This window comes from Dendropsophus ebraccatus, chromosome 11, assembly GCF_027789765.1.
Source record: "Dendropsophus ebraccatus isolate aDenEbr1 chromosome 11, aDenEbr1.pat, whole genome shotgun sequence".
NCBI classification, from domain to species: domain Eukaryota; kingdom Metazoa; phylum Chordata; class Amphibia; order Anura; family Hylidae; genus Dendropsophus; species Dendropsophus ebraccatus.
In genome coordinates, this window is record NC_091464.1 from 9,972,405 (window position 1) to 9,991,669 (window position 19,265).

The following is a 19,265-nucleotide window of genomic DNA, read 5'->3' on the forward strand; positions in this document are numbered from 1 at the left end:
AGTATTTATACAGGGATGATGTAGCCGTGGGGGAGGGGTCTGTTGAAGCGCAGACACGTGAAACAAGCTTGTAACCTGCACCTGTCTGGCGTCCGCCTTGTACATGTCCATGCGTGACTAAAATAAAGATATCTGCACGATGAATTACACTGGTGAGTGCGACAACTTTATCTTCTGATTATATATATATTTTTTTAAATATCAATTCTTTCCCAGGACGAAGTGCTCAGTGGTCTGCCTGAGAGTGGGTGTGCGGTGGGGGCACGGAGGTTGGTAATATAGTTTCACCCACTTTACTGAAAAAGAAAGGTTTCTTCCCATGTGGAGGCTGTAGCTGCAATGTTTGCTCCTATATCACTAAAACACAAATATTTCAGGATCCCTCAATCCAGTCTGCAATAGATACATTCCCTGTAATTCCCATCATGTAGGTTACAGCATTAAAGCCATTTAAGCCACATTGGACGCACTACACGCAAATCAAACACACACATTGCAGAACATCCATGAAAGGTACCAATACATCAGGAGTCGCCCGACATAATAGAGAACTAAGGGGATTTTCTAAAACTGGAAACAAACTGTGTTAAACACAGAGACCTATTGGATTTTAAACATGGATACAAGATTCCCCAAGATACAAGATGCTCAATATTTGTAACTTGCTAATATTTAGTGATTTTTGAACTGTGTTTTTATTTTTATTATTCCTTTCTTTTCCCTTTCCCTCCCCCCTCCTCTCCTTCTGTGTCTCTCCCTATCCCCTCCTCCATCTTCCCTCCCCCCTCTATTTCTTCCTCCCTTCACCCTCCTCCCCTTCTTTGTCTCACCCTACTCCCTCCTCCATCTTCCCCTTCCTCCCCTTCTGTGTCTCCTTCTACCCCCTCCTCCCCTCCCCATCTTCCCTTCCTCCCCCATTTCTTCCTCTCCTCCGCCACCTCTCTGTCTGTGTCTCTCCTTTGCCCCGCCTCCATCTTTCCTCTCTCCTCCCATTATTCCTCCCCTCCTCCTCCTCTACTTCTGTGTCTCTCCCTCCCCCTCCTCCCCCATCTTCCCTTCCTCCCCCATTTTTTCCTCTCCTCCCCCTCCTCTCTGTCTGTGTCTCTCCCTTGCCCCACCTCCATCTTTCCTCCCTCCTCCCATTTCTCCTCCCCTCCTCCTCCTCTACTTCTGTGTCTCTCCCTCCCCCTCCTCCCCTCCCCCATCTTCCCTTCCTCCCCTATTTTTTCCTCTCCTCCGCCTCCTCTCTGTCTGTATCTCTCCCTCCCCCTCCTCCCCTCCCCCATCTTCCCTTCCTCCCCCATTTTTTCCTCTCCTCCGCCTCCTCTCTGTCTGTGTCTCTCCTTTGCCCCACTTCCATCTTTCCTCCCTCCTCCCATTTTTCCTCCCCTCCTCTACTTCTGTTTCTCTCCCTCCCCCTCCTCCCCTCCTCCCCTCCCCCATCTTCCCTTCCTCCCCCATTTTTTCCTCTCCTCCGCCTCCTCTCTGTCTGTGTCTCTCCCTCCCCCTCCTCCCCTCCCCCATCTTCCCTTCCTCCCCCATTTTTTCCTCTCCTCCGCCTCCTCTCTGTCTGTGTCTCTCCTTTGCCCCACTTCCATCTTTCCTCCCTCCTCCCATTTTTCCTCCCCTCCTCTACTTCTGTGTCTCTCCCTCCCCCTCCTCCCCTCCTCCCCTCCCCCATCTTCCCTTCCTCCCCCATTTTTTCCTCTCCTCCACCTCCTCTCTGTCTGTGTCTCTCCCTCCCCCTCCTCCCCTCCCCCATCTTCCCTTCCTCCCCCATTTTTTCCTCTCCTCCACCTCCTCTCTGTCTGTGTCTCTCCCTCCCCTCCTCCCCTCCTCCATCTTCCTTCCCTCCCTCCCCCCTCCTTTTTCTGTTCCCCTTCTCATACCTAAATGTCAGCACATTCAGTTCCTTTATTATATGCTGTGGTCTAGGCCGTTTGGCCGAAATGTTGGGGTGGTGAGGGATCACCTTGCATATTTTGTGTCATGGATTCCTACACACAAATGTACCCGGAAAAGTTGAAGCGGCTTCATGACTCTGTGAAACCAGTCATCGATGTATGGGAAAAACCACGGCACTCTTAGAGCCCTATTACACGGAGCAATAATCGGCGGGATCAGGCAAATTATCGCTCTAAATGCGAGTGAGGTGAGTTAATATTTATTATTTTACACTAAATGCAAGGGCTGCACGGACATCGCTAACAATGTTCGTGCAGCCCTTGCTGCCCGATAATCGGCTCGTGTAATAGCTTGTTTACTATTTATTGTCACGGTCCGGCCATGTAATAGGACCCTTAGAGCAAGTTAAGTGAAAGTCTATTACAAAGTAAGTATGTTATGTATGTTATGTTCCTTAGCTCCAACCAGAAATGATAAAGTATAGAGTGCGGCACACTCCACCACATCCGGGGGATTCACATTCATCATACAGAGACTTATGGCTGGCAAAAAGTTTGGGAGGACCGAAATGTTGCCCTCTACTATTATTGTGTCTATCCGTTATAAGTTCTGGGTGGAAGTAAGGAACGTAACATACTTACTTTGTAATAAATTTTCATTTAACTTGCTATTAGAGTCGTGTTTTTTCCTATACATTGATGACTAGTTCCACAGAGCACCTACCTTGTAAGAGGTGTGCAGTTACCAATCATCTGGATCTGTATCATCATTGGTAATAACCTTACACTTATTACGGGAAATGCTTATAAAGGGCTTTTTTCCCTGCACTCACTACTGCTTCAAGGCCCATGTTATCATCACTTCCTGGATAACATGGTGATGTCACTTCCTGGATAACATGGTGATGTCACTTCCTGGATAACATGGTGTTGTCACTTCCTGGATAACATGGTGTTGTCACTTCCTGGATAACATGGTGTTGTCACTTCCTGGATAACATGGTGTTGTCACTTCCTGGATTACATGGTGACGTCACTTCCTGGATAACATGGTGATGTCACTTCCTGGATAACATGGCGATGTCACTTCCTGGATAACATGGTGATGTCACAACCAGACTCCCAGAGCTGTGCAGGCTGTGGCTGCTGGAGAGGATGAGGGCAGAGGGGTGCTCAGTGTCCCTCCAGTGCCCTGTGTCCCTCAGTGTCCCCCTGCCATCATCCTCTCCAGCAGCCACAGCCCGCACGGCTTCCCATAATAAGTGTATATTGGTAATTTGTATAACTTTTGAGGGGCAAAACAATACTTTAATAAAAATTTCGCCGGACTTCTCCTTTAACGTGCTATAAAAATTGCCGTGGGTTTTTCCCACGCAAATTTTACACCCTTTGATAAATCTTCCCCTCCTTTTTCCATAATTAGTGTATATTAGGAATCTGTCTAACTTTTCTTATGTAATAAAATATAAAAAAATTGATTTTACTTTTAAGTTCTCCTTTAAGAAGTTTCCACCATTGAATTTGTCAATGAGAAAAATCCTAAGGGCCATACTTCATGGAGCACTAATCAGCCGATTCAGCCGATTATCGTGTAATAGAGACAACGATCATCAGCTGACTGTTTCTTCAGGCCCAGACCTAGACTTATCAGCCGCTGCCTGCACATGGCTACGTGTAATAGCTACATGTAATAGTGATGCACGGCCGACAGCTAACAAATAAATAAACTGTACATACATTACCTCTCCACTCTCCCGGTCTCCTCCCGCCTTCTGGTTTCTTCCCGACACCGTGGCTGTAGCTTCTCTGAGCTCAGCCAATCACTGGCCGGATTATAAGAGAGCAGAAGGCAGGAGGAGAACGGGAGCGGGGAGAGGTAATGAATGAACAGTTAAGTGTAATAGGCTCAGTAAACAATCCAGCAAATTGGGGCTCATTTACATTATTGATTGGGCCGTCTAATAGGACTCTAAGGGCCCTATAACCCCGAATCGGCCGGTTATTGCTCTGTGTAATAGAGGCAACGATTGTCATAGTCGGCCCATGTAATGGGACCCTAAAGCTATGTTCTCATTTCGGGAACATATCAGACAAAGGGGCCCGTCAGATTGTATAGACGGCCGCTAATAATGATTATCATCCCAAACTTCCCAGTTCCAAAGGCCAAGTCTGAAAAACAGATCTGCCTTCCAACTGCTGCCACCCAGGTCTATGAGCCTAGTGTGCCATAGCTGCAGTAGTCAGATGGGAATGGTATATGAATAGTGCAAAGTATGTACACGGTATAATAGAACATTCTACCCTTTATTCATCTAAATATCAGCATTGTGTTATGGATGCCAACAGATGCCAATCTGTATACAATAGAAAAAACAAAGGGCGACAGCGCTCCATGGCGAGGATCAGAAGGGCAAGGTGAAAAAGGGATAGGGGTGCACGGCAACCCTCACCTGATGTGGTTGTGCAAAGGGAGGCACAACACTCTGCAGCGTATATATCAAGGACCGCAGCAACTCCCGATATCCAACAGGAAACAATGATGCAAACAACCTCCAACTCTAGACTACACGGATTATGGGGCGCAGGTCCAACTTGAGATCGAGGCACAGTGAGTAATAAAAATATATTTTATTGTGGAGACTCAACGCGTTTCGGAACCGCACCGGTTCCTTTCTCAAGAGTCATGACTCTTGAGAAAGGAACCGGTGCGGTTCCGAAACGCGTTGAGTCTCCACAATAAAATATATTTTTATTACTCACTGTGCCTCGATCTCAAGTTGGACCTGCGCCCCATAATCCGTGTAGTCTGGAGTTGGAGGTTGTTTGCATCATTGTTAATCTGTATACAAGGAAGCCTAATACGCCACAGTGTATGTCACATTATCTTTCAGGTTTGGACTGTGCTGGGAAATCTGATTATCTTGGATCTGGTAATACGATGGATCATGTGATATCTACTCGCCCATTGCTGGCGTTGGCTTTAATCTTCTGCTTCATAGCATCTGCTTACTGTAAGTTTTTCATATAGTATTTATCAGTTGTATTTATACCTAATTTTTAGTTAAGAAAGTAGGGGAGACCACTTTAAAGAGGTACTCTGGTGGAAATCTTCCATTCAAATCAACTGGTTTCAGAAAGTTATATAGATCTGTAAATTACTTCTATTAAAAAAAAAATCTCCAGTCTTCCAGTACTTATCAGCTGCTGTATGTCCTGCAGGAAGTGGTGTATTCTTTCCAGTCTGACACAGTGCTCTCTGCTGCCACCTCTGTCCATGTCGGGAACTGTCCAGAGCAGGAGAGGTTTTCTATGGGGATTTGCTGCTGCTCTGGACAGTTCCTGACATGGACAGAGGTGGCAGCAGAGAGCACTGTGTCAGACTGCAGAGAATACAAAACTTCCTGCAGGACATACAGCAGCTGATAAGTATGAGACTAAAGATTTTTAAATAGAAGTAAATTACAAATCTGTATAACTTTCCGAAACCAGTTGATTTGATAGAAAAATATTTTTTTTTTATCAAAGAGTACCTAATTAAAGAACTATATTTGAAATTAAAACTGTTTTGACGTGCAATTATCGTTTTTACACTCTTCAAAAATAATAATGTGAAATGTGTAAATACTGTTCAACATTTCTGTACAATATATTTGTCATTTTTCTTCTCTTTCTATGCAGGTGATTGTGGCCGGCCTCCACCCATCTCTTACGGGTCAATGAAAGAAGAATTTATCAATAAGGAAACATTTAAAACAGATGATACTGTGCAATACAGCTGTCGGCCCGGGTTTATTCATGTTCTGGGAACTAGAAACACTATCACCTGTATGAGGAATTCCCGGTGGACCACACCTGCCAAATTTTGCACAGGTAGGAAACATTAGCTTTGTATCTACTGTATATACTGCTTAATAAACATTAGTTTTGTATCTATATACTGCTTAATAAACATTAGCTTTGTATCTACTGTATATACTGCTTTATAAACATTAGCTTTGTATCTATATACTGCTTTATAAACATTAGCTTTGTATCTATATACTGCTTCATAAACCTTAGATTGTTTTCGTTATATACACTTTTATCGGGTATTTTGCTGTAATTTTAATTCTACCGTGTTTCCCTGAAAACAAGACAGTGTCTTTTATTAATTTTTCCTCCCAAAGAGGCACTATGGGGGACATTTAATGTATTCTAATAGATATTGGTTTCTATTTTGTTCCAATATTTTGTGACTGATTCATTAAAAAAATGTAGCACTGCCATAGTAAATGTATCTAAGTAAAAAGTCGCAAAAATGCAAAAATTGCACAATTATATCCCCCTGGTACTGACCAGACGTCGGCCTGCACCTGTTTGTGCGACTTTTCAAGTCGCAAATGATAAATTGGGCGCTAATCCGGGATTATGGGAACTTTTGGGTGAACACTCAAAACAGGCAGATTAAAAAAAAAGTCACATCTAAAAAAATATTTCCCCGTCGAATACTGGTTCATAAATAGAACTTAGACCAAAAACGGGTGAAAAATTATTTACCTAATAGGAGCAAAACCCTTGATACATTTCCCCCTATGTCTTATTTGTGGGGGATGTCTTCCTGACTTGAGAAAGGGGTCCCCTGTACCCTGAAAAGCATTGTCCCTTAAGACAAATAAATGTGTTTTTAGTTGTACCTTTGGACTTTGTCTTATATCTACTGTTGGCCAGCGCCTGCCAAGGTTTCATCTACATCCACCGCTGCCAACTGCGGAGATTTGACACCCCACTATTCTGCTTATTTGTGGGGGCTGTCTTACTTCTGTCCCCCTTGCCTCCCCCCTTGCCTCTTCCCCCTCGGCTCTCTCCTCCCTTGCCTCTTTACCCTCGGTTCTCTCCCCCCTTGCCTCCCCCCTTGGCTCTTCCCCCTCGGCTCTCTCCCCCCTTGGCTCTTCCCCCTCGGCTCTCTCCCCCCTTGCCTCCCCCCTTGGCTCTTCCCCCTCGGCTCTCTCCCCCCTTGCCTCCCCCCTTGGCTCTTCCCCCTCGGCTCTCTCCCCCCTTGCCTCCCCCCTTGGCTCTTCCCCCTCGGCTCTCTCCCCCCTTGCCTCCCCCCTTGGCTTTTCCCCCTTGGCTCTCTCCCCCCTTGCCACCCCCCTTGGCTCTTCCCCCTCGGCTCTCTACCCACTTGCCTCCCCCCTTGGCTCTTCCCCCTCGCCCCCCCCCCCTCTTGGCTCCCCCCTTGGCTCTTCCCCCTCGGCTCTCTCCCCCCTTGCCTCCCCCCTTGGCTCTTCCCCTTCGGCTCTCTCCCCCCTTGCCTCCCCCCTTGGCTCTTCCCCTTCGGCTCTCTCCCCCCTTGCCTCCCCCCTTGGCTCTTCCCCCTCGGCTCTCTCCCCCCTTGCCTTTTCCCCCTCAGCTCTCTCCCCCCTTGCCTTTTCCCCCTTGGCTCTCTCCCCCCTTGCCTCCCCCCTTGGCTCTTCCCCCTCGGCTCTCTCCCCCCTTGCCTCCCCCCTTGGCTCTTCCCCCTCGGCTCTCTCCCCCCTTGCCTCCCCCTTTGGCTCTTCCCCTTCGGCTCTCTCCACCCTTGGCTCTTCCCCCTCTGCGGCTCTTTCCCCTGGTGGCTCTCCCCCTGGCCTCCTCCCTCAGCTCTCTTTCCCAGCAGCCTCCCCCTCGCTCTCTCCCCCGGTGGCTCTCTCCCCTGGCCTCCTCCCTTGGCTCTCTACCCCTTTGGCAGTCTCCCCTCGGCACCCCACTGACATACCAACATCCTAAAGGACCAGGAGAACAGAAGCATTAGTCGGGACGTTGGGACTTGCAGCAGGATGTGCGGATGGACTAGGGGGCCATGGAACAGTGTGCCTGTGGCGCCGGCTGTCAGGGTCCACAAGTGGATTAAGTGAGTGGGGGAAGGGCTGGGTCGGGTGGGTGGTTAGCGGCCTTACTTTCAGGAGGGGCCTTAGTTTTGGGTGGGCGTGCATCAAGGGCCTTATTTTAGGCTAGATATTAGGCTAACAAAACACAGTTATCACTGAACTCAAGGAGAACAGTAAAAAAAATTCCAATGAAGTACTCAATCAAGAGTCTCCACTAATGCCCCCAAAAATATAAATATGCAAAACAGGAGTCCGTGGAGCCTCGGTTGCGAGTCTCAAAACACGGGAATAGCCAGATATCTCTAGCCTGTTGCCACGGGGTGCCTCCATGATGGGGAGAGCACCACACCACCCTGATAAATAGCCCCTTAAGTCCCACACAGTTGCAAGTATTGGAACATAAATAGGGAAACAACAGGGTGGCCCCTTTTTGGAAAAAAAAAAAAAAAAAGGGGCCACCCTGTTGTCTCCCTATTTATGTTCCAATACTTGCAACTGTGTGGGACTTAAGGGGCTATTTATCAGGGTGGTGTCCCCATCATGGAGGCACCCCGTGGCAGAGACATCTGGCTATCCCGTGTTTTGAGACTCGCAACCGAGGCTCCACGGACTCCTGTTTTGCATAGATGTTAGGCTAGCTGGGGCCTCTTAGTTTAGGAGGATGTCTTATTTTTTAGGTATTACATAGCTGCTCATTTCTTTTCTGCTCTGTAGTTACACTTACTCAGGGCTATATACTCACTGGATGCACGGCCCAGAACCTCTTCCCTGTAATGTTAGTCCCTGGGCAGTTTATCCACCATTAGCTAAATTCACACTACAAGATTTTGCAGCTGCCATTGCCGACAGCCATCAAAAAAGAAGTTTCTGTATCCATGATAATTATAGATGGCCTTCATCGGCAAATATCGGACGTCTTTTGGATGGCTGCAAAAACCCGTAGTATCTACTTAGCCACAGACACCTCAACATAAATACAATTTAATAGATATTTGCTTTTTCAACAATTTAAATGGATGTGACCCTCCGGTTAACCGTCCGCCCTGAGCCACCTTGTGATTGGTTGCTGAATATTAGGTGTGTATAGATAGTAGCACATGGTGATGGAAGGAAATCAGGGAGCTGCTCTCAGTACTGCCCATCAGTCGGAGACAACTACTAGTGGATCCATCCAGGGAACGTTTCATGGGCTGCAGGAGTCGACTCCTGCTAAAATGTTCACGGTCAGCAACGTTGCCTGAACCTGAATGCTCCTCACTTGATTTCCTGCAGCTGCAGAAGTTGGATGCCGCCCTAAGGCCGCCAGGAAAAAATGGATACAGCCTGTGGCCTATGTACAGGCTATGTCCATGTCTTCCTGGATTCCCTAGGGTGACCCGAGTATATAGACTCGTAGCCAAAATAGAATCTCTTGTGGCCACAAGAATGACTGGCAGAGCAGAGAGCCAATGGCTGCTTGCTCTGTCTGTCCACTGTGTTTAACTAAGAGGGCCCATTAGCCGTTATGGTTAAATACATACGTGCAGGAGGAGATTGCCTGATTATCTGATTAACCCCTTGTACTGCTGCAACACTAAAAAGGGTTAAAAAGCAGAAGACAAATTAGATCTCTGCTACGCTGCTCATGCACTGATAACCCCTGGCTTCTGCATGAAACTCGAAGAACAAAGATCAGGGGTTATCATAGCAGTGAAGCAGAGATCTCCTTGTCTTCTGCTTTTTAACCCTTTTTTTGTGTTGCAGTATGTAAGTGAACTTTGGGTCACTTACACATTGCAGTACATAAGGAGTTAAGCAGAGGGACATCCCCTGGGCCCCTGGGCCCCTGGGCCCCAGCTGCCTGGCCTGCCTCTATGGTAGGTATGCCACTGGGTGGAGTCTAACTTCTGCAGTCACAGGGAATCAAACACTGGGCATTGGGTTTTGGATAACGTTGCTGACCCTGAACATTTTGACAGGTTCCCGTAACACAATCCAGCACCTTTGCTTTCTCCTGTGCGTCATTATATCTGAATGTTACCATATTTCTGTACAAGCATAAACAGATTATATAATTTACGGTTTCTTATTCACAGAGAGATCGTGCGGACATCCTGGTGATATAGAAAATGGAAATTTTGAGACATCAAATTTCTTATTTGGTAGTAAAGTAACATACTATTGTAATGAGGGGTAAGTATGGAGCAGGGATAGCTTCTTGGGTTTCTTGTTATCTAACATTTGCTTTTTCATTGTGTTGCTATGAAACCTATCACAACAACACTATAAAAATTCACCAGAAAGGCTCAGTTCACACAGAGTAAAACTGGTGGAATTCTGCAACAGAATCCCGCCAGCCTCCGTGACATACTGGTAGTCTATGGGAGGCTCGCGCACCTTCTCTTTCTGTGCTGAAGAATTGACATGTCCATTTTTCCGTGTGGAGAGAGAGGAGGCGCGCGAGCCTCCCATAGACTACCAGTATGTCACAGAGGCTGGCCGAGAAGAAAGGAGAGGAAAGAAGTGTAGTTGGCTGGGAGGCACCTGCACCTGTGATTGGACAGAACAGTGAACAAACAGTACAACACTTAACCCACTAGCTTCAGCTGTGCTTATAGTATTAAGGAAAAGTGAGACATCTAGTGGGGAAACCATGAATAACACCTTCATCCCCTTTGTGCGATACCTTTGTGAGATACTTTACCCAGGTGGCATAAAACTTAGTGGACCACCCTTACCGGGACACTACACCCAATCCACAGTATTCATAGGATAGGGATAACTGCTGGGACCCCTACAATGCTTGAGAACAGTGACTCTGAGCAGCAGGTCGCATATTCACACCACCGCTCCATGTATTCTCTAAAGAGCCACCGAAGATAGCCGAAGCCGCCTTTGTCCATCTTTGGTGGTTCCATAGAAAGCAAATTCAATGGGGATTTCACAGTCCCTGTATTTATACTCTATACAATAGGACATCACTATCCATAAAGACGGGGAAAGTCCTAACTGTGTGTCAAGCTGTGCGCTACGGATTTAGCCTGGACCGGGCTAAACATTATTTTTTTTCTTAAATACCATAATTTCTTTTCGTATTTATCGTAGAATAAATAATGTGTAATCTCATTGGTTGTTATGGACGTCTAGACACCACCTATAGTCTGGATAATGGTTTGGGGGAAATGTAGAGAAAAATATAATTTTGCGTTATACAATGATTATTCTTTATTTATATAAGATTACATGCAATCTGCTATTATTATTTTTTTTTTTTAAGATACAAAATGATATCAAGTAGAAATTACAGAATTTGTCAAGCGGATGGGACTTGGAGCAATGCTCTTCCTGTATGTGAAGGTAATTTTACCGTAAAATAAATTAACTGATTATTGAGATGTGAGAAGAGTAAATATATGTAACCCAGATAGATGGGAAACTGACAGCACAGATATGCAGATAGGACATACATATAGGATATACTGTACATATAGAACATACATATAGGATATACTGTACATATAGAACATACATAGAGGATATAATGTACATATAGGATATAATAGGATATGCATATAGGATATACTGTACATATAGGATATGCATATATAATATACTGTACATATAGGATATGCATATAGGATATATTGAACATATAGGATATACATATAGGATATGCTGTACACATCAGATATGTATATAGGATATACTGTACATATAGGAACACAAATAGGATATATTGTACTTATAGGATATAATGTACATATAGAACATACATATAGGACATATTGTACATATAGGATATACATATAGGATATGCATATAGGATATACATATAGGATATACATATAGGATATGCATATATAATATACTGTACATACAGGATATGCATACAGGATATATTGAACATATAGGATATACATATGGGATATACTGTACATAGAGGCTATGCATGTAGGGTACATTGTACATATAGTATATACAGTACTGTACATATAGGAATAATAATATTGAAGTCATTTTTATATATTTATTTATTTATTGATGTTTCTCTTTTCAGTTGTTGTTTGCCCTGAACCTGAACCATTTCCCGAGGGGAATTATTTCCCAGAAATGGAAGAATATAATTTCATGGATACTATTCACTATCAATGCAACAGCCCCAAGTCTGTCCTATATGGTGAGACCTATGCTTCCTGCACACACAATGGAACATGGAGTTCTAAACCTCCCAAGTGCATAGGTAAGCATTCTAGGATATTACAATAGACGTTGACATAGACATTTTTTTTAGCATTCTATGAAAAACACACAAAAGATAGATCTAAAATGGAGTTTTCATTTCTTATGACTTTTTAGAATGAATTAGAAATTTTCAGATGTTTCGCTAAATTCAGAACGCTAAAATTCTAGAAATTAACTTTTAATTCAGAGTTCAGCTATGGTAATGGCCAACCTGGTTAGCATGATACAGAAGAGTGTTTGGGACATTATACATGATGATTGTTTGCAACGTTGCAGTTACCGAGTTTGATGTTGGCCAGTCTAAGGGCCCTATTACAGGGGGCAAAAATTGTCCAGATTCAGCCGATTATCGCTCTGTGTAATAGAGATAACGATCAGCCGATAAAACGATCACCGGCTGATCACTTCTTTAGGTCCAGACCTAAAGTCATCGGCCGACCGCGCATCGCTACGTGTAATAGTGATACATGGCTATGTGATAATGTATTAAATATTTCGGCTGAACGATATTTCGCTAACGATATATACGATATAAATAAAGGGAACACAGGCATAACCCCTCCTAGATCCGAAAAATTTTAATATTCTCAGTGAATACTTTGTTCTGTACAAAGTTGAATGTACTGACAACAAAATCACACACACATCATCAATGGAAATCCCATTTATTACCCAATGGCAGCCTGGATTTGGAGTCTCAGCCAAAATTACAGTGGAAAATCCTCCCTCCAGGCTGATCCATCTTTGCTGTAATGTCCTTAAAACATGTCACACTAAGGCTGAGTATTGTGTGTGGCCTCCATGTGCCTGTATGACCTCCCTACAAGGCCCGGGCATGCTCCTGATGAGGTGTCTGTATGACCTCCCTACAAGGCCCGGGCATGCTCCTGATGAGGTGTCTGTATGACCTCCCTACAAGGCCTGGGCATGCTCCTGATGAGGTGTCTGTATGACCTCCCTACAAGGCCCGGGCATGCTCCTGATGAGGTGTCTGTATGACCTCCCTACAAGACACAGGCATGCTCCTGATGAGGTGGCTGTATGACCTCCCTACAAGGCCTGGGCATGCTCCTGATGAGGTGTCTGTATGACCTCCATTAAAGGCCCGGGCATGCTCCTGATGAGGTGTCTGTATGACCTCCCTACAAGGCCCGGGCATGCTCCTGATGAGGTAGCTGTATGACCTCCCTACAAGGCCCGGGCATGCTCCTGATGAGGTGTCTGTATGACCTCCCTACAAGGCCCGGGCATGCTACTGATGAGGTGTCTGTATGACCTCCCTAGAAGGCCTGAGCAAGCTCCTGATGAGGTGTCTGTATGACCTCCCTACAAGGCCCGGGCATGCTCCTGATGAAGTGTCTGTATGACCTCCCTACAAGGCCCGGGCATGCTCCTGATGAGGTGTCTGTATGACCTCCCTACAAGGCCTGGGCATGCTCCTGATGAGGTGTATGACCTCCCTACAAGGCCCAAGCATGCTCCTGATGATGAGGCTGTGTGACCACCCTACAAGGCCCGGGCATGCTCCTGATGAGGTGGCTGTATGACCTCCCTACAAGGCCCGGGCATGCTCCTGATGAGGTGTCTGTATGACCTCCCTACAAGGCCTGGGCATGCTCCTGATGAGGTGTCTGTATGACCTCCCTACAAGGCCTGAGCATGCTCCTGATGAGGTGTCTGTATAACCTCCCTACAAGGCCTGGGCATGCTCCTGATGAGGTGTCTGTATGACCTCCCTACAAGGCCTGGGCATGCTCCTGATGAGGTGTCTGTATTACCTCCCTACAAGGCCCGGGCATGCTCCTGATGAGATGTATGACCCCCCTACAAGGCCCGGGCATGCTCCTGATAAGATGTATGACCCCCCCCCCTACAAGGCCCAGGCATGCTCCTGATGAGGTGGCTCTATGACCTCCCTACAAGGCCCAGGCATGCTCCTGATGAGGTGTCTGTATGAACTCCCTACAAGGCCCGGGCATGCTCCTGATGAGGTGTCTGTATGACCTCCCTACACCGCCTGGGCATGCTCCTGATGAGGTGTCTGTATGACCCTCCTACAAGGCCCAGGCATGCTCCTGATGAGGTGGCTGTATGACCTCCCTACAAGGCCCGGGCATGCTCCTGATGAGGTGTCTGTATGACCTCCCTACAAGACAAAGGCATGCTCCTGATGAGGTGGCTGGAGGACCTTCCTACAAGGCCCGGGCATGCTCCTGATGAGGTGTCTGTATGACCTCCCTACAAGGCCTGGGCATGCTCCTGATGAGGTGTCTGTATGACCTCCCTACAAGGCCCGGGCATGCTCCTGATGAGATGTATGACCCCCTACAAGGCCCGGGCATGCTCCTGATGAGATGTATGACCCCCCCTACAAGGCCCGGGCATGCTCCTGATGAGGTGTCTGTATGACCTCCCTACAAGGCCCGGGCATGCTCCTGATGAGGTAGCTGTATGACCTCCCTACAAGGCCCAGGCATGCTCCTGATGAGGTGTCTGTATGACCTCCCTACAAGGCCCAGGCATGCTCCTGATGAGGTGTTTGTATGACCTCCCTACAAGGCCCGGGCATGTTCCTGATGAGGTGGCTGTATGACCTCCCTACAAGGCCTGGGCATGCTCCTGATGAGGTGTCTGTATGACCTCCCTACAAGGCCTGGGCATGCTCCTGATGAGGTGTCTGTATGACCTCCCTACACAGCCCGGGCATGCTCCTGATGAGGTGTCTGTATGACCTCCCTACAAGGCCTGGGCATGCTCCTGATGAGGTGTATGACCTTCCTACAAGGCCCAAGCATGCTCCTGATGAGGAGGCTGTATGACCTCCCTACAAGGCCTGGGCATGCTCCTGATGAGGTGTCTGTATGACCTCCCTACAAGGCCTGAGCATGCTCCTGATGAGGTGTCTGTATGACCTCCCTACAAGGCGCGGGCATGCTCCTGATGAGGTGGCTGTTTGACCTCCCTACAAGGCCCGGGCATGCTCCTGATGAGGTGTCTGTATGACCTCCCTACAAGGCCTGGGCATGCTCCTGATGAGGTGTCTGTATGACCTCCCTACAAGGCCTGGGCATGCTCCTGATGAGGTGTCTGTATGACCTCCCTTACAGGCCCGGGCATGCTCCTGATAAGGTGTCTGTATGACCTCCCTACAAGGCCCGGGCATGCTCCTGATGAGGTGTCTGTATGACCTCCCTACAAGGCCCGGGCATGCTCCTGATGAGGTGTCTGTATGACCTCCCTAGAAGGCCTGAGCATGCTCCTGATGAGGTGTCTGTATAACCTCCCTACAAGGCCTGGGCATGCTCCTGATGAGGTGTCTGTATGACCTCCCTACAAGGCCTGGGCATGCTCCTGATGAGGTGTCTGTATGACCTCCCTACAAGGCCTGGGCATGCTCCTGATGAGGTGCCTGTATGACCCTCCTACAAGGCCCGGGCATGCTCCTGATGAGGTGTCTGTATGACCTCCCTACAAGGCCTGGGCATGCTCCTGATGAGGTGTCTGTATGACCTTCCTACAAGGCCCGGGCATGCTCCTGATGAGATGTATGACCCCCCTACAAGGCCCGGGCATGCTCCTGATGAGATGTATGACCCCCCCTACAAGGCCCAGGCATGCTCCTGATGAGGTGTCTGTATGACCTCCCTACAAGGCCCGGGCATGCTCCTGATGAGGTGTCTGTATGACCTCCCTACACCACCTGGGCATGCTCCTGATGAGGTGTCTGTATGACCCTCCTACAAGGCCTGGGCATGCTCCTGATGAGGTGGCTGTATGACCTCCCTACAAGGCCCGGGCATGCTCCTGATGAGGTAGCTGTATGACCTCCCTACAAGGCCCTGGCATGCTCCTGATGAGGTGTCTGTATGACCTCCCTACAAGGCCCGGGCATGCTCCTGATGAGGTGTCGGTATGACCTCCCTACAAGGCCTGGGCATGCTCCTGATGAGGTGTCTGTATGACCTCCCTACAAGGCCCGGGCATGCTCCTGATGAGTTGTATGACCCCCCTACAAGGCCCAGGCATGCTCCTGATGAGGTGTCTGTATGACCTCCCTACAAGGCCCAGGCATGCTCCTGATGAGGTAGCTGTATGACCTTCCTACAAGGCCCTGGCATGCTCCTGATGAGGTGTCTGTATGACCTCCCTACAAGGCCCAGGCATGCTCCTGATGAGGTGTCTGTATGACCTCCCTACAAGGCCCTGGCATGCTCCTGATGAGGTGTCTGTATGACCTCCCTACAAGACAAAGGCATGCTCCTGATGAGGTGTCTGTATGACCTCCCTACAAGGCCTGGGCATGCTCCTGATGAGGTGTTTGTATGACCTCCCTACAAGGCCCGGGCATGTTCCTGATGAGGTGGCTGTATGACCTCCCTACAAGGCCTGGGCATGCTCCTGATGAGGTGTCTGTATGACCTCCCTACAAGGCCTGAGCATGCTCCTGATGAGGTGTCTGTATGACCTCCCTACAAGGCCTGGGCATGCTCCTGATGAGGTGTCTGTATGACCTCCCTACAAGGCCTGGGCATGCTCCTGATGAGGTGTATGACCTTCCTACAAGGCCCAAGCATGCTCCTGATGAGGAGGCTGTATGACCTCCCTACAAGGCCTGGGCATGCTCCTGATGAGGTGTCTGTATGACCTCCCTGCAAGGCCTGAGCATGCTCCTGATGAGGTGTCTGTATGACCTCCCTACAAGGCCCGGGCATGCTCCTGATGAGGTGGCTGTTTGACCTCCCTACAAGGCCCGGGCATGCTCCTGATGAGGTGTCTGTATGACCTCCCTACAAGGCCCGGGCATGCTCCTGATGAGGTGTCTGTGTGACCTCCCTACAAGGCCCGGGCATGCTCCTGATGAGGTGTCTGTATGACCTCCCTACAAGGCCTGGGCATGCTCCTGATGAGGTGTCTGTATGACCTCCCTACAAGGCCTGGGCATGCTCCTGATGAGGTGTATGACCTTCCTACAAGGCCCGGCCATGCTCCTGATGAGGTGTCTGTATGACCTCCCTACACAGCCCGGGCATGCTCCTGATGAGGTGTCTGTATGACCTCCCTACAAGCCCCGGGCATGCTCCTGATGAGGTGTCTGTATGACCTCCCTACAAGGCCTGGGCATGCTCCTGATGAGGTGTCTGTATGACCTCCCTACAAGGCCCGGGCATGCTCCTGATGAGGTGGCTGTATGACTTCCCTACAAGGCCCGGGCATGCTCCTGATGAGGTGTCTGTATGACCTCCCTACAAGCCCCGGGCATGCTCCTGATGAGGTGTCTGTATGACCTCCCTACAAGGCCCGGGCATGCTCCTGATGAGGTGGCTGTATGACTTCCCTACAAGGCCCGGGCATGCTCCTGATGAGGTGTCTGTATGACCCCCCTACCAGGCCTGAGCATGCTCCTGATGAGGTGTCTGTATGACCTCCCTACAAGGCCTGGGCATGCTCCTGATGAGGTGTATGACCTTCCTACAAGGCCCAAGCATGCTCCTGATGAGGAGGCTGTATGACGTCCCTACAAGGCCTGGGCATGCTCCTGATGAGGTGTCTGTATGACCTCCCTACAAGGCCCGGGCATGCTCCTGATGAGGTGTATGACCTTCCTACAAGGCCCGGCCATGCTCCTGATGAGGTGTCTGTATGACCTCCCTACACAGCCCGGGCATGCTCCTGATGAGGTGTCTGTATGACCTCCCTACAAGCCCCGGGCATGCTCCTGATGAGGTGTCTGTATGACCTCCCTACAAGGCCTGGGCATGCTCCTGATGAGGTGTCTGTATGACCTCCCTACAAGGCCCGGGCATGCTCCTGATGAGGTGGCTGTATGACTTCCCTACAAGGCCCGGGCATGCTCCTGATGAGGTGTCTGTATGACCTCCCTACAAGCCCCGGGCATGCTCCTGATGAGGTGTCTGTATGACCTCCCTACAAGGCCCGGGCATGCTCCTGATGAGGTGGCTGTATGACTTCCCTACAAGGCCCGGGCATGCTCCTGATGAGGTGTCTGTATGACCCCCCTACCAGGCCTGAGCATGCTCCTGATGAGGTGTCTGTATGACCTCCCTACAAGGCCTGGGCATGCTCCTGATGAGGTGTATGACCTTCCTACAAGGCCCAAGCATGCTCCTGATGAGGAGGCTGTATGACGTCCCTACAAGGCCTGGGCATGCTCCTGATGAGGTGTCTGTATGACCTCCCTACAAGGCCCGGGCATGCTCCTGATGAGGTGGCTGTATGACCTCCCTACAAGGCCCGGGCATGCTCCTGATGAGGTGTCTGTATGACCTCCCTACAAGGCCTGGGCATTCTCCTGATGAGGTGTCTGTATGACCTCCCTACAAGCCCCGGGCATGCTCCTGATGAGGTGTCTGTATGACCTCCCTACACAGCCCGGGCATGCTCCTGATGAGGTGTCTGTATGACCTCCCTACAAGGCCTGGGCATGCTCCTGATGAGGTGTCTGTATGACCTCCCTACAAGGCCTGAGCATGCTCCTGATGAGGTGTCTGTATGACCTCCCTACAAGGCCTGGGCATGCTCCTGATGAGGTGTCTGTATGACCTCCCTACAAGGCCTGAGCATGCTACTGATGAGGTGTCTGCAGGGGCGGTCTTGGCATTTCTGGGGCCCCAAGCGAAATTATGTCTGGGGCCTTCCCCCCTCGACACGCGTTCCAAAACAATAGACCGCTGTATGTTGCCCCCAGTAGTATATACCCCTTTTGCGCTACCGCCAGTAATATATACTCCTTGTGTGCTGCCCCCAATAGTATATAGTCCTTGTGTCCTGACACCAGTAGTATATACCCCTTGTTTGCTTCCCCCAGTAGTATATAGACCCCTGTGTGTTCCCCCAGTTATATATAGCCCCCCCGTGTGCTCCCCCAGAAGTATATAGACCTCCTGTGTGCTGCCCCAGTTGTATATAGACCCCTTGCGTGCTGCCCCCAGTTGTATATACCCCCTGTGTGCTCCCCCACTAGTATATAGGCCCCATGTGTGCTCCCTCAGGGGTATTTAGCCCCCCTGTGTGTTCCCCCACTTGCTTGGATATAGACCCCTGTGTGCTCCCCCACTTGGATATAGACCCCTGTGTGCTCCTGCAGTAGTATATAAACCCCCTGTGTGGTTCCTCCAGTAGTATATAGACCCCCTGTGTGCCCCACCAGTATTTTATAGACCCCTTGTGTGCTGCCCCAGTAGTATACAGACCCCTGTGTTCTCCCCCAGTTATATATAGACCACATGTGTGCCTCACAAGTAGTATATAGACCCCCTGTATGTTCCCCCAGTAG

The 19,265-nt window shown here is 48.9% G+C and overlaps 2 protein-coding genes across 5 annotated transcripts in view; one reads left to right on the forward strand and one right to left on the reverse strand.

Moving 5' to 3' along the window:
- Nucleotides 1–19,265, reverse strand: part of LOC138767691 (complement decay-accelerating factor transmembrane isoform-like) — a 176,460-nt gene that overhangs the window by 29,769 nt on the left and 127,426 nt on the right. The gene's annotated exons all lie outside the window — the stretch shown is intronic.
- LOC138768109 (membrane cofactor protein-like) overlaps nucleotides 1–19,265 on the forward strand; it is a 41,298-nt gene that overhangs the window by 1,543 nt on the left and 20,490 nt on the right. For both annotated transcript variants that reach the window (XM_069946166.1, XM_069946165.1), the window contains exons 2-7: nucleotides 3–152; nucleotides 4,796–4,915; nucleotides 5,583–5,774; nucleotides 9,826–9,922; nucleotides 11,007–11,086; nucleotides 11,787–11,969. In XM_069946166.1, coding sequence (XP_069802267.1) covers nucleotides 140–152; nucleotides 4,796–4,915; nucleotides 5,583–5,774; nucleotides 9,826–9,922; nucleotides 11,007–11,086; nucleotides 11,787–11,969 — 685 coding nt within the window. In that variant the 5' untranslated portion in view covers nucleotides 3–139. The remainder of the gene's footprint in view (nucleotides 1–2; nucleotides 153–4,795; nucleotides 4,916–5,582; nucleotides 5,775–9,825; nucleotides 9,923–11,006; nucleotides 11,087–11,786; nucleotides 11,970–19,265) is intronic.